The sequence below is a fragment of the Biomphalaria glabrata genome, chromosome 12, assembly GCF_947242115.1.
Source record: "Biomphalaria glabrata chromosome 12, xgBioGlab47.1, whole genome shotgun sequence".
NCBI lineage: Eukaryota > Metazoa > Mollusca > Gastropoda > Planorbidae > Biomphalaria > Biomphalaria glabrata.
In genome coordinates this window covers 5,684,983-5,707,482 of record NC_074722.1, presented here as the reverse complement: position 1 = coordinate 5,707,482, position 22,500 = coordinate 5,684,983, and the positions used below count along the sequence as shown (strand labels likewise).

Here is a 22,500-nt window from a genome sequence, read left to right as displayed (position 1 = left end):
GTCCACTACTTTGAGGTCCAGTTTGATTACATCCACACATTGGAGGTAGGGACAAACGGTTTTTCTTATCAATTACCGAAATTCATGTTTTTATTTATTCGTATATCACCGGTATACATGTTTGTATTTTTTTTAAATGTAGACCTTTTTTTTTTTTAATGATATCAGTGTTTCTCAATCTTTTTTGTCAAAGTACCCTAACAATTCTCTCTTTTTTTTTTTTTTTTTTTTTTTTTTTTTTTTTTTTTTTACACCTAATTTTTTTCTTCTTCTTTAGAAACGCTTGCTATTAATGCCTTAAAAAAAAAAAAAACAGAGGCAGAACCAATCTATCGGTAACGCTTCACTGGGTCGATACTCACCAATCTGAGAATCACTGGTTTCTATTTGGCTGTTCACGGCTTTGGCTGTGGGGAGGGGGGAAAATGGAGGGGGGGGGGAGAAAAATTGGCACTCGGTGATGCGAAACACTCGTTTCCTCCTTTTAGACTAGATCTAGTTTTTAAGTCGAACTCGTGGATTTACACTCAACAAATCGACACACACACGAGGGCTTGGCCTTTTACGAGGGGAGTCTGGCTCTTTGACTGCTGGTGCGTTCCTGCCTTGATTGAGAGAAACTTCTTAAGGAGGTCCTCGGCCTAAAATAAAAAAAAAAAACGGTTGGCCTACGGCGTGTGAAAAGTTTTTTTTTTTTGTTTGTTTGAAAGAGAGTCGTCCGCACAGGGGGGGGGGGCCGCTTCAATGATCCGACTCCCTCTTGTTTTCAAATGACTAGCGCCCTAAACCTTAACAGGTCCCAAGTGCTTTTGAACCTTGTTGGTATGTAAACAAGAACAATTGTAGTCCCCATCGTGAACGCTGTTGCGGTCTCGGGTTAGACAGTTTAGGAGAAGGGGGCGGAGTACATGAATTGTGGCCTAATGTAAGGCTGTATAGACTCTCAGAGAAAGGACGTAAGGAAACGAAAAAGGAATGAAACGAGTGTAACATAAGGCATTTTTGGGAAATAGTGTGCGAGTTTTTTTCACTCTCGACCACGCTTTGAACTAAGTATCATATAGTACAGCCTGTCATATACGAACACATAGAACGAGGTACATAGCCGCATTTTTTAAAACTCGCGTATAGTGGTAAAAAAAAAAATAGAAGTATTAGAAATGATTGTCTAATAAGACAATTAAATAACTAAGATATACTGCTGGCAGGGGTGAACGACTGTATAGAAAATACACATACACATACATATAGGCGAGATCAGACGTTATATTAGGCCTCAACACTGACCTGCAGCGTCACAGCCTGTGGGCAGCGGAGACCTGTGACGTGACAACGAGCTATTGCTCACCACTGCCCACAGGTTGCAACGTAGCAGGTCAGTGTTCAGGCCATCTTTGACGATTGTTCTCGGTGTCTCGACATAGGTAAACCCTGCCGTTGAAGACCATTGTGGTTTTAACTTGTTCCAGCAGGGTCTTACCTACCTACATGCATGTTTATTATTTTATTATCTAAATAAGGCTCTAATTGTTGGATGATTTAGTTGTCATGTTTGTGTTAGCTGTGTCAGTGTGTATGAGCGTGGCAAAGTTTATTTTAAGAAAACTGGCTCCTGTGTGTGGGGTGTTGTTTATATTGACACTTGAAGAGAGTTAGGGTTAAGTTTATCGTAACTGAAACTATGTCGATATTGGAAACTTTGTTACGCCATGGTTAGGGTTATGGTTAGGCTAAACAGCTGGATTATCATTCGACCCTCTTTTCTCTCTCTCTCTCTCTCACACTTTCTCTCTCTCTCACTTTCTCTCTCTCTCTCTCTCTCACTTTCTCTCTCTCTCTCTCACTTTCTCTCTCTCTCTCTCACTTTCTCTCTCTCTCTCTCTCTCTTCTCTCACTTTCTCTCCCACTTTCTCTCTTTTTCACTTTCTCTCTCTCACTTTCTCTCTCTCTCACTTTCTCTCTCTCTCTCTCACACTTCTTCACTTTCTCACGTTCCCTCTCACTCTCTCTCTCTCTCTCTCACTTTCTCTCTCTCACACACATACACTTACTCTCACTCTCTCTCTCTCTCACACACACTTTCTCTCACTCTCTCTTACTTTCTCACTCTCTCTCACTATCTCTCTCTCTTTCTCTCTCTCGCTCTCTCTCACTCGTTTTCTCTCCTAGCCTATCTATCTGCACTCTTTCTCTCTGTTAATGAAGGCGTGTGGGAAGGAATGATCCTAGTCTCTCTGGTTACTTTTCATCAGAATTAAACTTGTCAATGAACTCTTTGTTATTACAATAGTCGTGGAAAAGGGAGGGAGCAGAGCCTGGACGCTGATCTCAAAAACGGCTCTAACGATTTTGCTATAAATTTAACAGCTGATTTTATATCGCTTAAAAAAATAATTACCGGCTCGTGGGTCACACGGGGAAAACTATCGTTTGACCGTTATAATTTTTCAAAATAAAAAATGAAATAGACTTCAATTTGGCTATAAATTGGAGTAAAAAAAAAATAGGCATAGTCAGCTGAGCTGTTTATTAAATTTAAAGTTGCTTTAAGTTTATTGAAAGATAGATAATCCAAGCTTTGCTTATATTTTTACGTAAATCTAATATAGATGATATCTAGATTCTAGATCTAGAACAGATCTTCAGAAGTCTAGATCTAGTGCTAGATGTCTATATAATGAAAATAGCAATAAATAATTACTCAAATATACGCTTGCCTATCGGCAGCATCGTTCGTACAAGGAGCTGACGGTGTCATAATTACGGGTTCAATACCCGGATAGAGCTAAAAATAAATGTATTTAAAAATGTTTTTTAGCGGCCCCCGAAAGGGGAAAAGACCATATTAGTTTTGTGTGGCCTGTCTGTCCGTCCGTCAGTCCCGTTTAGATCTCGTAAACTAGAAAAGATATTGAAAACCGACATCATAATATTTTAGACCATTCAAAGTTCTTTTCTGAAAGCGAAAAATCTAATTTTTAAAATCAATTATGCATGCAGTTTTTGCATAAATATACACCATATTTACAACTATTCACTATTAATAGTAACAAACACTGGAGGCTATTTAGGAAGGGAGATTCCCATTTACCAAATTTACAGCACATTTATGCAAACGGTTTTAGATTTTTTGTCAATTTTTTTTTACAATTATATTGATAATTTAAATTAACAATTAATTAGTAGTGTTTCCATATTATCGCGCGAACGGTAGAAGACCACCAAACCTATGGAACACTTAGCTAAAGGATTTTTTTTTTCTTGAGGCTTTGAATACCATTTACAAAACAATTAGATAATCATTATAAAACATCATTTAGGCTATGTTCGTACACTACGCCTGATGATATCAACTATCCTTTAGTCTGCTGAACAGTTGTGGCACCACACAATATCTGTCAACCTTCCTTCTCCATTCCTCTCTGTCATTTGCATTCGATAGATTTTCATTCTGATAATCTTTCTGAAAATATCGAAACCTGCCCTTTTACATGCCTGGTGGACCACTTCGGGGGCCGACCTTGAGTTTGTGTTTCCACACAAACTGTCCTTGTAACCTAGCTAAATTTTAAGATGTATAATGGGAGATATTGTCCTTAAAAATGTATTTTTTTGTTTAATTTCTTTTACAAAAGCTACATAAAGGGGGGGGGGGGAGAGTTGAATAAAATTTTCTTTTTTATTATTCAAGTTGCAAAAATTTGTCTAAATGTTTAATTCCTCTGTCCGTCATAATTTATGATAAGTAGCCTCTAAGTCTTGACCACGTCTTATATTTGTGTGTGTGTGTGTGTGTGTGTGTGTGTGTGTGTGTCTCTCTCTCTCTTCTTCTTCTCTCTGTCAACTTAATATGGTAATATCTGCCTACATTTAGAAGGTTAAACGTAAGATACAGAGATGATGTTAAACTTTGATACGAGAGATGATGCTATACTGAAGATAGATGATGTTAAACTTTAGATAGCGAGATGATGTTAAACGTAAGATAGAGGGGTGATGTTAAACGTAAGATAGAGGGGTGATGTTAAACGTAAGATAGAGGGATGATGTTAAACGTAAGATAGAGGGGTGATGTTAAACGTAAGATAGAGGGGTGATGTTAAACTGGGCTGAGAAAACTGTTACTAGATTTACGTTCTAATACGAGACGTGGGCTATGAATGAGACCTATCTCACACGAGGCGGGTGCGAGAGTTTTGCGAGACACAAGTTCTAGTCGAAAAGAAAAAAAAACCCAACCAACTCAAACTTGGATTAGTAAACGAGGCTTTGGTATCTCATTCTGTTCCCTCATATATGGTATGCATGTTTGTGTGACGTATTGGTGTGTGTGCGTGTGTGTCGCACACTCCTCTCTCTCTCCTCTCCTACCTGACCACACATTTAGAACCTTACTATCTCGTGCTGCCTTAAGCGTCTCTTCGATTTCACCCCTCCCCCCGATTCCCCCCCCCCCCTTCTCTTAAACTTTGATCCTCTGCCAAACATTGTCAACATCAAAGAAAAAGCCCTCTGACAGGCCTCAGTCAAGATAGAAATAACTCAGACCTTTTTTTTTCTTCCGCCCTTGTTATACTGTTGAGGTCTTGTTGTCCGCTATTGTTATAGATATACATGTACACACACACACATACACGCAGATCTATATATCACATTCTCGTTATACAAAACACACGAACAAACGTATAACACACACACACACACACATAGCCAGCCATTCAGTAAAGGGAACAAAGTCTTAAAAGATGATCTCCTTTCTGCAAAGCAAACATATGCAAGGCGGATGAATTCCTTGTTTGTTGACATTGATACTAGTATTATCTGTACGCACTGATACCAGATCAAAGCGTTACATCTCAATACATAAGACCTGATGCTTTTCTTCCTATTTATACCAACTGTCACATCAAGAATATCAAGACTGGCGGTCGAGCTGATACCCAGTATTGATATAGTGGCTCCCCACCCTACAGCCCTCCTCGGCCCTCGGCTCCGGTCTAAAACAAAATCATGTTTCAGAGAGGCGGGGCGTAAGAACAAATGTCTGAGTACGCTTAAAACAAAACAAAAAAAAAATTTACACCGTACTTGCAAGTGATATTTTTTCCCGACACTGCCCCCCCCCCAAATGATTATTGACACCCAAACACACACACAATTACATAACCATCTACACAAACATTACTCTTTAAAATTAAAAGGCTGTTGAATAATTGATAGTATAAATTTAAATTTCAAAGACCAATTCAAACATAAATGCATAGACAATAATTTATTCGAATCGGGTCCCCCTTTTCATTGATATATAGATATACTGATATAGGGACAAAGATGTATGTGACATGCTTCATTATTCATGTAAAAATATTGACCTACATCATTATTCATGTAAAGTATTGACCTACTTCATTATTCATGTAAAAATATTGACCTACTTCATTATTCATGTAAAGTATTGACCTACTTCATTATTCATGTAAAAATATTGACCTACTTCATTATTCATGTAAAAATATTGACCTACGTCATTATTCATGTAAAATATTGACCTACTTCATTATTCATCTAAAATATTGACCTACTTCATTATTCATGTAAAGTATTGACCTACTTCATTATTCATGTAAAGTATTGACATACGTCATTATTCATCTAAAATATTGACGTAGGCCTACTTCATTATTCATCTAAAGTATTGACCTACTTCATTATTCATGTAAAAAATATTGACCTACTTCATTATTCATGTAAAAATATAAAATATTGACCTACTTCATTATTCATGTAAAAATATAAAATATTGACCTACGTCATTATTCATGTAAAAATATTGACCTACGTCATTATTCATGTAAAAATATTGACCTACTTCATTATTCATGTAAAATATTGACCTACTTCATTATTCATGTAAAGTATTGACCTACTTCATTAGTCACTGCCGTCTTCGTAGCTTATGCGCCTGTCTTCAGCACTACCAATGGAACTCGTGTTTACAGTGTCAATAACCAACTCCAGTTTAAAGGCTATACTTTGATGCCTCAGTGAAACGATCGACTGATCTGTGGTTCCTCAAAGATCATCAGTATTACGTGTGTATGGTGTGGCAGCATTGTCTTTTTGTAACTCTTTAAAAATAAATATTTACATATATGTGGTGAGGGGATATTTGCATACTAGTCTTAGCTCCAAGTTTAATTACGACGAATACTCTAGATTCTAAATATTTACAGTATTACATTTCATATTTGTTTTTAAATATCTAAACATCTTGTAGAGTAACATGAACTGACATTTTAACTTTGTTACAAAAATTGTGTATATGTATGTGCATAAAATATGCAAATTTAATTTCAGAAATTAACAACAACAACAACAACAAAATAGCCGTTGTATTAATTTCGCACACGTTGAAGGCTATAAAAGGAATTTCAATAGTGCTTTTAATTTTTGATATACAAACATAACTTGACAACACAAACAACAATTACGGCTGTTTCCAAAAGGGGACCAGCTCAAAAGTATGCATCAAACTCTATTTACAGGTATATTTAAACTTAGGCTCTGGACTTAAACAAAATACACATATCTTCATATCTACATTAAAACATTTTTTATCCAGGTGAATTCAAGCCTTGGGCGTTGTTGTTTTTTTTTACCTGAAAAGGAAGAAAGATCTTAATTGATAGAGATGTGTAGGTTAGGGCTACATACAGTGTGATTGATTGAACATCGATTTAAATCTAGAAATCTTAGTCGAAATAGTCTCAACACAAGTCAGAATGAAATTCAGGTATTTGGCTACCAACATAAGTCAGAATGAAAGTCAGGTATTTGGCTACCAACATAAGTCAGAATGAAAGTCAGGTATTTGGCTACCAACATAAGTCAGAATGAAAGTCAGGTACTTGGTCAACTTGATTTAAATTTTAGTGTAATGGTCTTCGTAGTCCACTATTAACGACGTGCAGTGTTCTTATAATAACTTGCTTAAGTGGGCTTGGTGGTAAAGCGGTTTGTCTACTTGACCGATGTTCCTGGGTTCGAGTCCTAGGGGTAGGCATGTTTTTTTTTTTCTCTGGGTTTGATGACATTCCTGAGTCCATCCAGATGTAAGGGTGGATGTACATCTAGTTACTTAAATATTAAATCGTTGACCAGTCCCCCCCCCCTTTTTGATTCTTTAGGTTTCGAAAAAGAAAAAGGTCTTCGATTTAATATGTGAGCAAAATAAGTTTCCTTTCAGGCTTTGCGATTGATAGTTAACCTGTTTCTATGGCCGACGGTTAACGAGGGTGTAGTGTAAGCAGCACAACGACTAACCGCCCTTACTTTCTCTGTTAGAGTTCATTCCCAAAGCTCAACAGTTTTCACCTGGATTCGAACTCTAGACCCCTCGGTTTTGAAGTGTTTTAACACCGGCTTGATGTCTCGCTCTTTGATGAGTACAGTGTTTAAATGTTTCATTAAAGAGGAGAGTTGACTTTCGTTAGACTCGTTCGAAAAAAAGAAAGTTAAGAACTCGTCGTTTGAAAGTGTTTCCACAAGAACAGATTATAGCAGAAGTTACATAGCCACCCCCCCCCTCCCCTTTTTTCCCCCAGCGACACGTGATCACTGGCGGTATCGTATTCGTAATGAGCTCCACTGAATTTCCATTAAACAGTTAGTAGTTAATATGTAAATTTGAATCAATGAATACTAAATATGTCATTCATCCCAAAGTTTTACAACGCCATAGCCGTTCTTGCGGTATGACTTAGGGGCCAAGTGTCTCCAGAAGGGAGCAAACACTGGAATCCTCATCACCGACGTTGACGTCTCAAGAGTTAAGTCCCCTGGATCCTCTCTCGATATAGGACGCAATCGTGTTCTGTATTGAATGAACGTCTTGACATTTTAAGTCTCTTGTTAACTGACCAAAAAGTAATTCATCCGAGTGTGGTCAAGCGTGACGGATTAAGTTCCGGGCCGTTCACATAATAGCGCCCCCCCACACACACAAATACACACACACACACACATACACACGATTTGAACAATGAAAATGAGTTAGAGGGAGAGTCGTGTCAAAGTGACCAATGGTGTGCTCTGTGACCACACCAAGATTATTAAGTGTATGACAGGATTTAGTGGACCTCTCAGGAACGTGGATTAGCACTGGGGTGATATGTTGGAGGTGGGTACCATGGGGAGGAAACTTTAAAATAGTTTAATGCAATTTTTTGTTAAAGTATGTGTGTGTGTCAGTCTATGGATGATGGTATTCCATATCATTAAATACTGACCAGAGAGTTGCCAACTCAACTAAATTGTACTTCACTTTCTCAGTTTGATACATTTTTTTTTGTTTAGTATTGCTTGCAAGTAATAATATAAAGTAAGCTCGCCAAGTGGGGTCTATTTGAATATATTTCTGAAGCTCAGCATGCAAAACAACACACGAGTTCTGAAATCAATCAACGCACTATTCTGAAGTGTGACTCTCAAGCAGAAGAGCATGTATGTTTGTAAAGGGCTTGATGTAAGATCATTCTTGTGTTCAGCTGGATTACAAAGACATCATTAGAGTAATGGCTTGTTAGTAAAAGAAGAGAACCCCTTTCGGACCTTGCGATCTGTTGGACAGGTGAAAGGTCATCTGTCAATGTGGTAGCTTTACTCTTTCCCAATTGGACCGTTCTGACATTAATAAGAGAAGACGAGTAGACTAAAGAATTGCATCAGCGAAGACGTATTGAAAATACATTTGAAATGTCTTCCTGGAAAGAATGTCTTCAATCAAACAGAAGCAGACTAAAGAATTGCATCAGCGAAGACGTATTGAAAATAAATTTGAAATGTCTTCGTGAAAAGAATGTCTTCAATCAAACAGAAGCAGACCTATATCGCGATAACAGTATGAGGTGCTTATAAGATGAAATCAAGTCACAATTTAATTTTTTAAAAAATATTTATAAAAAGGTCTTATCATCATCAACTGTCCCTTGGCTTTCGTCGTAAGAGTGCTGTCAGGGTAACACAATCCGTATTTTTTCCGGTCAGCAGCCGGTCCATTCTTTTACGTTGTCCAGCCAGCTTTTCTTTTGACGTCCCTTTCTTTGTGCCCCTTCACTGTATCTTGGAGAATTACTTCATCAATACTAATTTGAAACAACGTAAATATATTTTCCCCTCCCCCCCCCCCTTTTCCACCCCGGTAAGCCCCCCCCCCCCATCCTTTTGCGCCTCACAGTTTGAGAAACGCTGCTTTAAGACATTAGCATCATAAGCGTTTCAAAATAACCTGCCTGGTCGTGCGGTTTGCACGCTGGACTGTCGTTCAGATTTATCGATGGTCCCGGGTTCAAACCCTGCCCGCTCCCATCCCCCGTCGTCCTGCGGGAGGTTTGGACTAGGAAGTAATTATCTTCAACTCTGAAGGAACATGCGAAACATGTAAAACATTTTACAAAACATTTTACAACCTACACCAGAAAGTAGTTTTACTTTAGCTTTTAAAACTGTTGCTTAGATTCGACCCTTGTACTTAAGGTGATATTTTTATGTTGATGTAATTATTTTATATTTGGTCAGTCTTCTAATAAAACACACTCGCTAATTCTCACATGCCTAGTTTGCATTATTTAGGATGACTTCCCCCCCCCCCCCCCTCATCGATTCTTATTGTATGTATTTTCTTTGATTCACAGGCGAAGACTGCCATCCAGAGGGGCGCCACTGCTGTTTTGTTTGATATCACTGACAATCCTTCAGCATCACTTGATGTAAGTACACATCATGAGTAGTCTAAGAAATGTCTTCATTTCATTGCGTCTTCATCTTCAGTCGAAGTCCTTAACAGGAGAGATCGAATGAACAATACATTAGTTAGTAAATAGAATGGAAGTCATAAAGTAGGTCAGGAAGAGCTATGTGAGGTGAGAACTTTGAGGCAATGGAAGCTGATAATATACAGGCAATGGGAGTTTGGGTCGATGGATAGTTAAGACAAGGCAATGGGTTCTAAGAACTACAGGGCAAGGAGCTAATAAACTACGAGACAATGAGTTCTAAGAACTTTGAGGAAACAATACCACGTGATCTGCGTTTTCTTTTTTTCCGCGTCTAATAACGCTTTCGATGTCATAACTGACTCATAACTATATAACAATTAAATAAAAAAACAACAAGAACGTAACCTTGAGTTCTGAGGTCTAAACATTCAGAATCGATTTTATTTCCTGGTATATTTCTATATCAACTGTACACTAGCAATGACAGAATTGATTCTGTACTTGGAATGGCCCATCGTGAAAGGTCCACTGGCTAGTAATGTCCTGTCATACCACAACGTATAACGTCAAAAACCAATGTTGTTGTTTTTTTTCTGTTTCAGTTGTCCGTAAATAGTCTTAAGCTCGAGCGGCCAGTCATTGTCTTGCAAGGGTCAGACGCGTCCAAACTGATGACCGTTGTTGGAGGGGAGCCTGAAGCAAGGATACGGATCATGCACGAGCGTCAAGTTCAAACGTCTGAAAGTGGAGAGGTCAGTTGTTTTTTTTTAAATATCTTCAGGCTACTTACCGCATAGTGTTTAGGTGGGATGCCTGACTGTAACATAATAGTATTATATGTACATTTGCACACTAGCGCGTCAGTGCAACACCGCTTGTGTTTACTTAATAAATGGAGTTCCTAATATGTCTTCTCTCTTAAACACTAGTTTGTTATTTGTGTAACACGAATATTCTACATGGTGTCAGAATAAAACTTGAAAAGCTGTCCAGACAAAGGTTTTTATTAATCTTATAATGGCTTCTTTTTATTTTGAGCAACCAATCTTGAATTGGAATGCTAAAGATCTGTATCAAGAGTTTATAAGATTTCAACAGCAGGTGAGCTTTTGTTTCAAAGGACCGTTAGCTGGTGCCGATAGTAAACAAAAAGCCGGATGGCTGGGAATGTGGATAGGTCAACAAGGCCGTGAAGTTTACAAAACTCTAAATATTACTGATAGTGAAGAGGGAGATCCGCAATTGCTATTAAAGAAAATAGAAGACTACATAAGGCCAAGACAAAATAAAAGAGTGTCTAGATTTAGAGCACATCAGAGAAAGCAGGTAGAAGGAGAAAGTTTTGATAACTTTGTTAAAGACCTAAAGCTTCTCATTATGGACTGTGAGTATGATGATCCAGATGATATACTTATTGATTTGATCATTAGTGGAGTCATACACGAAAAGGTACAGTTAAGACTACTTGATCAGGGACAGAAGTTGACCCTTAGCAAGGCTATTGAAATTGGACAACAATATGAGATGTCGCAAAGCCAAGTGAAAATGTTTAGGGGCCAAGAAGTTCTAGCGATCAAGAGAGAGTCACACAATGTACTCAAGGTATTCTACACCTGACATTTGTGTTTGACATTTAGAAGCCCAAAGCCCATTGTCATTTAGAAGCCCAAAGCCCATTGTCATTTGACACTTAAATGCCCAAAGCCCATTGTCATTTAGAAGCCCAAAGCCCATTGGCATTTGACACTTAAGTGCCCAAAGCCCATTTTCATTTAGAAGCCCAAAGGCCATTGTCATTTGACACTTAAGTGACCAAAGCCCATTGTCATTTACAAGCCCAAAGCCCATTGGTATTTGACACTTAAAAGCCCAAAGCCCATTGTCATTTAGAAGCCCAAAGCCCATTGGTATTTGACACTTAAGTGCCCAAAGCCCATCTAACATTTGTGATATTTGGTGCCCGAAGCTCGTGTATTAAGAGGCTACCAAAAGTATTAGTCTAAAACAGATCACAAATTGAAAAACAAAAAAAAAGGCCACACTTCAAGATGAATACATCAATATGACAGTCAAATGATGGTGACCTAGTTTATATGGTCGTAGGTTTTCTGGATTTGTTACATATGGTCATCATGGTCTTTGATGTCAGTGATGAGTGACTTATCAGATAATTAACATGTGATGCAATTAGAAGGCTCATCAATTGTGGTGGATCTTCAACACTTGTTTCAATAATGGAACACTGGAAAACTCTTGATTCCTGAAATACAGTGTTGGACTTACTTATAGGCTATATAAACTGTAGCTTAGAGACCCCACTTGTTTGGTTACATGGATATTTTTAATAATTTCGTTGTAAGGGCAAAGGGAAAATTGTTTTATGTTGATTACAATACAAGGGGACCCATATCTCGAATAGCTTAGGTCCTTTTCTCGTCCAAATGTGGTCCTGCTGATATAAGAAGTAAACTCGTAGGCCTACACCAAAGTTGGATTTAGATGCTTGCTTTGTCATTATAAACGTTTATATATGCCAACTTTGAACGCAAAAAATGATTTAATATTATTTCCAACAGAGGCTTAGGAGTTAGCGCTCTGGACTGCTGTTACAGTAGTTTCGAGTTTAAACTCTGCATGCTGCAATCCCCTGCCGTCCTACAGTAGGTCTGGGCTAGGACGTAATAATGTTCATTTCTGAAGGAATGTCCTAAACATGTAAAACAAAAAAACAATATTTATTTTATTGTATATTATTAAGATAAGTAGAAATTATTTTACAGGTTTCAAACTAATGGGAATTCAGTTTGACCACTTCATATGTCCTTCTCAGCATTACTACTATAACATAGTCTATAATCTACATATTTACCTGTTTTTTTTCTTCTTTTATTACACCTGTCTTATCTCGTAAAACATAATGAAAGATTGATTCCAATGACTGATTTCTGTATGTATTTCATCAGATCAACAAGAAAGAGTATTTTGGCATGGCTATCTTTGTGGCCGTTTTCCTTCTGTTCTGTGTCATCTGTGTCTTCGTTATGCTCAAGGTGGGTAACTCTTATCTTTATGTCGTCTGTTGTCTTCATTTGCACTGAGTTATCCTTTTTTTAAAAAAATGTTCGTTTTTAGATCTGTAAGCTGTGGAAATGTAGGCCTACTTATGGAAAGCCTGTTGAACTTTTATACAGTTGGTAAAGTTAGCTTTAAGTAAAACCTGTACAAGGGTAACAACAGTCAGTCACAGAACCTTACCTTGTTAAAATCTATACAACTTCAATACTATAAATCTGTCATTTTGTTGTAGGCTACTAGCACAAGATCTAGACTGTCTGACACATAGTGAATGATAGTGACACACATAAGGACATCTGTAGGCCTACACATACTAAACATTTGTACAATCTTCCTAGCTTAGTTGAAAAGATCAAGTTGTATTGTTTTTATTGGGAATAGTCAATGAAATGATTGTAAAGTTATTCCACCTTGTACTGAGTGTGATCAATGAGCTACCAACAGGGAGAAACATGCACACTTACAGTCACACAGAGGTGGATGGAAGTCTTTGTCATTTCCACATAAAACAGCAGTAGAGCTTGTAAATACAATCTCTAGCAAAAACATTGGTATTAATAGTAAATTAGACTGTAGCTGAATAACACTGTACAGGAAACTGTCACATTGGTGATAAAGCAGATACATTGTACTTTTTACTAGTATCATGATGTTAAAATTAATATGATCACCATGGCTACAATGCAATGAAGCTTTCTAGTGGACAATCAGATCTTTTTGTTTTTACTTTGCTGAATTTAAAATGGAAACCAGGAAATAATAAAAGAAATAATTACTTGTAATAAATATTTCATTGTTACTTATTGTTCTGGGCTAAACCACTGTTTCCCAAACTTTTGACCTATTTTTGTAGCCCTTCTAGAAATTTTGTAACACTGAAGGACTATTCGAAACATGTAAAACAAAGATTTTACAAATGGATTTATTTATTTAATCAAAATTTTTTTTGGTAGGCCTACATACAAAAAACAATAAACGAAAAAAAAATCTTAATGAAATAAATGAAAGTTAAATTATAAATAGCATTGATTTGGAGCAATGAGAAGGATGTCATTGTGTTTCGATGACAAATTATCATAATTTGGTTCCCTTAGTTAGTTTTTTGACTTAATGTTGAAAAATGTTTAAAAAGCATTTATCAACTGAACATAATAAATGGGTATTTAAATAAAATCTGCATAGTACACCTACCCCACTTTGGGGTAAACACTGTGCTAAAAGATTGGCTTTCATCTGAAAGGTGTCAGATCAAGACCTAAAACTGGTTTATTCTTAACAAACTTTCCCCCTTTTTTAATATCCACAAACATCATTAGACCAAGGCATTATAAGATTATTTTATTGTTCCAAACAAATGGAAATTTAGCTTGACTACAATAGTCTACCTCTGCGTTACTTCTATAACAATAACCCAAACATACACACACAACACTAGACACACATGCAAAAAAGTTACAAACGCACACAACCAAAGCTTGATGAACAGGGCTCCTGTGTAGGCCTACTTCTATGTGACGAGAAGAAAATGAGTTTGAAACACTCTGACTGAAAGTGGACTAAGAGTTTTTATCTCTCTGTGTGTTCTAGTCTTAAGGTATGAGAACCTTGGATAGACTGTCAATGAGAAATTGAATGCAATAATTAAAATTAAATACTTTGATTCAAATTATTGAATCTATGACTATGAATCAAATCCTTTGAATCGAATAATGAAATCAAATAATTTGAATCATACAATTAGAAGCATGTTTTTCTTTGAAGGTACAGTATTACTGCATTAATTTTATTTTTGTTGTAACTTACAGCTGAAGTGGAGAAATAGAGACAGACAGGTATGTAAAGATTTGACAATGTTCTCAATAAAACAAAAAAAAAAGTTTTTCCTCTACAGTAGACTACATTCAATATAAATGTATCTGAGTTAAGTTAAATATAGCTGTTATTGTTAGTTTGTGTTTAACTTTTTTAATGACTGTTTTAAGATTACTTATATTTATTTATTTATGGCTTTTCAATATACCTTATGAAGGTTCACTTAAATTGCTTCTGTGGCAACTAGATAAAAAATTACAATGTCTCCAGGACAATGAGCTCATACTTTAATTCACCTTAGCCAATGTCCATGCATTAACAAAAGGAACTTTTGGCCTTTGTTTCTGTAGATGCTCTGGCTAATATTTGGCCAGATCAAAAAATTATTTATTCAAGTAATTTAGGTTGAAATAAGCTTAACTTTGGTTTCAGAGAGTTGTTGTTATGCAATCAATTGAAAAAAAAAGAAACTAAAAAAATTTCTTGGTTTTAGTGGTTTTTAAGTAATGAACTTTGATAAATGTAAATCTTGGAGTTCTCAGGTCAGATCACAATCAGTGGGAGGAGGGGGGGGGGGGGAATAGAAAATCCCCTCGGGCCACACTTGAGGTGGCCCCCAAATAAGGTTTTTTTTACATTAAAAATTAAAATATTACGCAAAGCCCCCAAAAAGGTCAAGCCCCACCAGACCCCCAAACGATGGAAAATTCCTAGCTAATTTTTGAGTGACTGGAATTATTTAGTTCCTAACTAACATTGAACTGTGTTATTGTCAGCAGTTGTCTTCAGGTAACTTGACCAAGAGAGCTATATCCAAGCTGACCACAAGGAAATACCAGAGCCCATATTATCATGAGAGTCAGCAAGACATCCAGCAGCAGAATTCCGATGCAAGCTCAATTTCTGAGAGCTGTGCCATCTGCCTGGAGGGCTACAAAGCTGGACAAATCCTGCGTGTCCTTCCTTGTGATCACGAATTTCACAAGCATTGTGTGGATCCCTGGCTAGAGAATCATGGGACATGTCCACTCTGCAAAAGTCACATTGCTGGTAATGTGTTCATCTCTAGTTACATCTTTAGTTTCTGGACTTTAAATTTATTTAAAAGCATTATGTCTTTCACCTTCTGTACTTAAAGAAGCACCATTAATGATTTAACAACAAAAAAACAACCTAATAATAAATTTAGTAGTCTTGTTTAATGCAAATACATATGTTCTATTCTACTAATACAACTACTAATAGTAACAGACCTTTATTTATACATTTCTTTTCTTTCTAGATCAAAGAACACAAGATGGTAGCCAAGAAGCAACTCGTAACATAGAACATCAACCCCAGATATCTGTGGATCAGAATCGTTCAAGAAACTTTCCAGAATCTTCCCGACACCCTCGGCTATCTTCTCATTTTTCTTTGTTTAACCCCAGCCGAGCTGGGTCACATGCTGGTTTTTACACATCACCCTGTTCCCAAGGCGCTGACTACATGCCGTTCCATGTGGTTCAAGCCAGCTCATCACCTCGGCAGGTTCACGCCTGCTCCTCATGTCGTGGAACTATTGGGTCTGCTCCATCAGCCAGTTCTTCCAGTTCTAGACTCTTGGCACCTGGTCACCCCGACACAGATTGCCTTCCTAAAAAGTCGTCTTCTTGTTGTTCACATGTTCATGAACATACCTCATCCAAAGGGCCAAGTTTGCAAAGACCTTTTTTAAAATTTCAGTCACCAAGAAACTCTCCGTCCTTTTCTCCCAACAAATCCTCCCATGCTCAGGTTCATCCAACGGATTCCACATCTCCACCTTGCAATTGCTCACACCTATCCAGCTTTAGAAAATCCACATCTCAGGCCAAACACTCAGCAAAAATCTACATTCCAGTCATGCATCCAGCAAGGATTCTCAAAACCATTCCAAAGGCCAAGTCGGATATAACAACCTCGGCATGTACGCCTTTTCAGCGTCGCCAGATAATGCGGGCTGCCAGTTCTATGGCAGTGCATGGCTCGTATTCCTCGGATGTCAATCCAAGTGACACATCAGGGGACTGCGACTGTTCCAAGCTCTCAACTTCTTCCCCTGCCGAAGGTGACAGCAACAGAAGTGTTTTTGGCAGTAGTGAACATAAAGACCCGAGTGATGTGAGCAGCTTCGAATCGAATGTCTATAAAGGAAAAGGCTCATCAAGCTCCAGTGAGGATAATTCTGGCAACATCAAACATTTAAAACACTGCACTCAGGGTCAGAATAAATTAGTGAGCCAATTACCTTCACAAACCTCCTTTAAACTGACCAGTTTGGTGAGATGGAAGAGACCAGTAACAGCTTTGAAAGATTCAAACAACTTGAGTGCAGCTCAGAAATCAAGGGATTTTTATTCCATGGATACTACATTCAGTCCTTGTTTGTCAGAACTTAGTTCTGGAACTTGCTCTTGGAGGTCCTCATCATCTGATTCACTTGACCAATCCTCAACGTGCAGCAGTTGTGACCGTATGGGGTATCCAAGGACTAGTGGCTGTGAAGGTGATTGTGATAGTGTGGATGGAGGTGGTGAAGCAATGGCTGCAATAAGTTCTGATAGTCCTAGTGTTCCTTTTGTTTTGTCAAGGCCAGCAAAACTGTCCAAGAGACGAATGTCTGCATTGAGGAAGCTGCAACGTTTCAGAAGATCAGGGGGAACATCAGCTGCCTTGACCTCTGGGTTATTGACATCACTGAACATGAGAAATTACAAGCTACAGGTCATGCGGCAACAGAGCATGATGTGCGGCAGTCATGAAATCTGCCATCATCAAGTTGCAGTTAGCAAGACCATGCTGGACAACTGTGAGCCATGCAGGACTAATCAGAGGGTTGAACAGGATAGTTCAGATCGATTGCAGATAGACTGTCTTGTTCCCATAGACAATCAGCACACCTCCAAGAGTAGCAATGTCATTTCTGAGCGGGTTGGTTATTCATCCTCACAGTACACTTGGGAAGTGAAACAGCATAGAACATGCGCGGGCCCTATCCCTACCAGAACTCTTCATACACTGCAGGACAGCTGCAGCCATTGCCAAAACAACCATCAACCCAACTTGTGTACTCATCAAAAAGGAGAGCACACTGCCCTATCAAACAAATTATGTGTCTTATGTCATGGCAAAGAGGATACAAGCCTATCATATTTGACTTCAAAATACAAATATGTCAAGAAGAAAAACTTTAGAGTTGTATTTCAAGAACCTCAAGGTAAAACATTTTGACTTCATTCATTTATAAATATTTGAAATTGTCTTCAAGTTCTGAATTACTTTTTTTTCCTTCTGAACTGCACACTTTCAATACCAAGAAAAGATAATCTGATTGATTGATAATATTCATGGAGTTATGCACTTGTTTTGCTCCAATAACCCCTTGATGTTATCTTGAAAAGTTATTTTAATTGTAATAGCTATATGAAATGTAACATATTTCTTTAAAACTCAATATTTATTGCAGGTCTTTTATTAATTTTTTTTCCTGCTAGACAAAAAAAAAAAAAGTGCATAAACAATAACAATAGTATATACTCTCTAGTCCATTATCCCTACATGGTTGTGTTCTTAACAACTTTAGAGAGTAGGCCTATAGAACATCATCAGAAACTCTTGCCAACAGAAATGGGCAGATTTACCTAACCTTTCTATGTTTGGCTCCTCATTGGAAACTTTAAAAAAATAAAATAAAACTTAATTAGTAACATATGATTAGTACTTAAGAAATTTACTTGTAAACACCATTTTGTTACAATGTATTCATTTGTTGCTCCTGGGGGAGAAATGAAAATATTTAAACTAGATTAACAAAAAAAAAAAAGTCTGTTGCTAAAAATCATTTTCTTTATTTCAGGTACGTTCATGACCATTCCAATGCTTGAAAAAAACAGGCAGTCAGATGCAGCCCTACTTGGATGTCCAGTCTGACAAGGTCATTCAGACATTTTATTCAGAGTAAATCAACTTGAAGACATCCTTGCTCAGTTTATCATCATTACTGGATAGCCCAGCAAAAGTTAAAAATTGATTACTCTTTCCACTATTAGGAACAAAGGCACAACTGGTTCATTTTAAGGATAAAGACATTTTTCTATGTGCCAGTCACAACATCTTTAAACAAGAAAGCAATTTCACATTGCATCAGATTACAGGAGTGATATTACATTTTTGGAGAGAATTTTCTCAAACTTTTTGGAAAACTATTTGCATTTATTATTCAATTTCAAAACACTTTATATACAAATTTGAAATTATTTGTTTGTTTGCTCTGTCAGTGTTTCAAGAGGGAGGAAAACTGGATATATTTGTTCCAAAGCTAAAGTGCTAAAGTTTAGTTAATCTTTTTAAGGCTTTGGGTAATATTCAACTATTTGAATTTTGAGATTTGTCAAAGTATTACATATTTAGAAATTCTGTAAAAACTCTGTTCTATGTAATATTGGTCTAGGAAGTTTGATGAAGTTGTAACGCTGTGAGACTAAACCTGTCATGTGGTAAAATACAAAGTTGTTTTTGAGTTAATAAAAGTTTATGATTAAAATTATGAACTGCACCATAAATAAGAGTTGTCAGGTGAAAGTCTCTAAATTTCTAGAATTTAAGGACTTTTTAGAAAATACTTTAGAAAATAACAAAAAATCAAGACTTTATCTCCAAAGGAAATCTTTCTTCAGAACAGCTAAAAAATAAATCAGATAAAAACAGCAGATTTTAAAGTCTCAGTATTAATCCAAGTTAAACTGTTATATAATGCAACTCATAATTTAAAAAAAAAAAGAAATCTGATTTTGTTTCAAGACTTTGGATGAGTGCTGCATTTTACATAAGCATGAAGTTTCAGCTTTGACCTCCATTTGGTGTTTGGACACCATTTCTAATGCAGATATAAACTTTTATTATAAACCTTTTAGTATCTGGGGGTTGGTTTGTAAGTTCTCATTTCTTTGCCAACAATTTTCTTCTATGATTTCTTTTTTTTTTGTTACACCCAAAGGCATGTGCCCAAGGTGGTGTAGCTTAGCTAAACAGCTGTCAGAAAGGGACATTTATCAACTTTAATAAACTTTTATCAATACAAATAGCTGTTGAATAGATTAAAATTGATTTAAAAAGTTGTGGCATATCCCTAGTAAACACGACATTAGTGCATCAGTAGTGTATAGGTAAGGTGTCAATGTATTTGCTAAAGTTGTTCATCAACGTTCTTTTGTTTGTTTCGTTCATTTTGTTCCACTTTACATTTTAAACAGTTTTTAGTTACATTATGAATTCCCAACCGCTCAATGTAACATAGTTTATTTTGACCCCCCTGTATCAAACTAAATCAATGATATTGTGAATGTGAGATATGCATGCCATGATGCATGCTGGGACTTTATTCACTGTGTATTTATTTTGAGCGCAACTTGGTAGAATGTAAGAAATGTGTGTGATTGATGTGAGAGTTATTAATGAAGACAATTATTTCAGCGATAATTAGAAGCAATATTTTCTTAATAAACAAATCATGTCAATAGATGTTCATTATGGGAAATGAGATTCTGTTTTATTAATTGTGAAGTCATTTGTTGTATTATTAGGCTAGCTAGTTTACTAAAATAGTTGTATGAACTGAAGACAGAAAAAAAAATGTCTGGAGTAAACATATTAACATTAATTTTTTGGAATGCTTCTAAGGACTGCAAGGATTTGGTAAAATTTCTATCTTATGTTTACATTGTAAGAGTTTTTATTTCATAATCCCTTTGAGCATACTTTAACAATATTATTATTATTATTGCTACCCCCTCCACTTCCAATAATGCACCATTTACATGGCAGTATTTTGACCAATTAGCACCAAGAAGGATTAAGTAGGCTACAACTAAGACAACAGAGTGCTTTGTAAGATTGAACTAAACTTTATCTCATTGGTCTTTTTTTTTTTTTCCACAAAACAAAGGGCATTTTTTTTGGTTACATTTTTTTTATTCATGCCTTAAACCAATACAATTAAAAAAAAAATCAGCATCAAATTTGAAAACTGAAAATTGCATAAAAAGTAACCCAGAAAAAACAAAATTCAATCTAAAGGTTAATGTATGGGCTTATGTCTAATCAAGATGTACCGAAACTCATGATGGTCTTGTATCATGAACACATTCACTTGCCTGTATATCTCGGCTGAATGAGCTTGCATAAAAGGGGAGCAAATTATATGTTAATTCCCAGATTAGAGTAGTGCCTATGGCGACTGAAATCCTTGCATAGAGAACTTAATCCTTGGGCTCAGCTATTTGTATAGCCAAGTCTGATCAGCACCAAAGATTAAATACAAAAAGATGTAAGGTTAAAAAAAAATCTAATTGAAGTATAGAATTTTTTGAGGCAATTTTTTTTTTAAATATCTATATTAAAATGATAATAATAATTTTGGTTTGCCTTGTCAAAAAAAAAAAAAAATCCACTTCCTTCTATAATCTCTGGAATTTTTTTTTTTTGGGGGGGGGGGGGGGGGGGGGGGAGGAGTTAGGGAAATTTGTTTGTCTGTAAGAATTATACTTGAAAGAAAAAATGTGTGGAATTGATATAGATGAGGTTTAGGTTATAGTAAAAAAAAAGTGTTTATTTTTTTAAGTCATCTGTTGAGCAGTTAAACAGTTCTTTACATTATTACATTGTGAATGTCTTAGTAGCTAAAAACGTTTTATTAATGAAGCTATTTTCTACTGCATTCATCTAGCCTGCAGCATGTCCTATATCTTAGCATTTTTGATTTGAAAGAGCTCAAAGGTTGATGTTTTAGACCCATAGTCAACTAGGTTCAAATGATAATGTTTATATGTACAGTTTATAACAATGAGTCAAAGCCCAAAAAATAGTATAAAATATTATAAAATCTTGATCTGTTTAAGTTGGATTAAAAATCTGTTCTAATTTCATTTCATGCAGTCAAAAGATGGACTGAAATAATTAGTCGTATGTAATTTAATCATTTAAATTTTTTAAAAAAGCTAAAGTGAGGCTTGTATTTGTTATATAAATATGGTTTAAATATTTGGATGAATGTATATTATGCCAGTCACACAATTTTTGTGCACAATTAGGGCCAAACATTTTTTGTTTAAATTGTCTGCTTGATAAACTTGTGTAACAACTTTCACTATATTTGTACATATATTTATTGATGCAATTATTATTTCATGTTGTGTCTTTATTCAGAATTTTTGGAAAACAGAATTTTTTTTTTTAGTTTGAAGAACTGTATTTGAAAAATGGTCTTGAATTCTATGCACAATTAAATTACCTTATTAAATCATTGCTTAGTTTTATAAAGCCTGTGAAGCATTAGAGAGATGTTGGAGGTATCCTACCACTATTGATTTGAGTCATTGAGGTGTGTATAAGGAAATTTATATTTTAATATCATTAGGGTGATTTCGCAACTCAAAATGCATTGTTTTTGTTTGCAATAATGTTCTCAACATGTTTTAGGCAAAACTCTTATTTTTACATACAACTACTGCTAATGTTTAATACTGATAATTATGATATCTTTATTATCCTGGAGGACATATGTTCTTACAACAGTGCATTAAAAATTGCAGAATTTTTCAACAACGGTGCAAAAGAAATGTAGGCCTACATCATTAGTACAGTTTAAATCTTTACTTTACATCTGGAGTCCATAGTTAACTTTTAATCAATAATTTTCTTGTTAAGGAGACACAAGAGTTCTTGTGTCTGCGTGATTTAGGGATCATAAAAGGGTGTTTTTTTATGTTGAAAATATTTTTAGCATTTTTCTGAATAAATGTCCCAAGTGGAGATGCTT

The 22,500-nt window shown here is 36.2% G+C and overlaps 1 protein-coding gene across 4 annotated transcripts in view; it reads left to right on the top strand.

Moving 5' to 3' along the window:
- The window catches only part of LOC106068759 (E3 ubiquitin-protein ligase znrf3-like), a 66,182-nt gene extending 45,029 nt beyond the window's left edge, over positions 1-21,153 (top strand). For 3 of the 4 annotated variants that reach the window (XM_056005219.1, XM_056005217.1, XM_056005220.1), the window contains exons 4-10: positions 9,693-9,767; positions 10,379-10,528; positions 12,740-12,826; positions 14,657-14,683; positions 15,440-15,713; positions 15,946-17,901; positions 18,541-21,153. In XM_056005219.1, the coding sequence (XP_055861194.1) occupies positions 9,693-9,767; positions 10,379-10,528; positions 12,740-12,826; positions 14,657-14,683; positions 15,440-15,713; positions 15,946-17,901; positions 18,541-18,614 (2,643 nt within the window). In that variant the 3' untranslated portion in view covers positions 18,615-21,153. The remainder of the gene's footprint in view (positions 1-9,692; positions 9,768-10,378; positions 10,529-12,739; positions 12,827-14,656; positions 14,684-15,439; positions 15,714-15,945; positions 17,902-18,540) is intronic. The other variant, XM_056005221.1, reaches the window with a different exon arrangement.
- Positions 21,154-22,500: the final 1,347 nt, after the last annotated feature.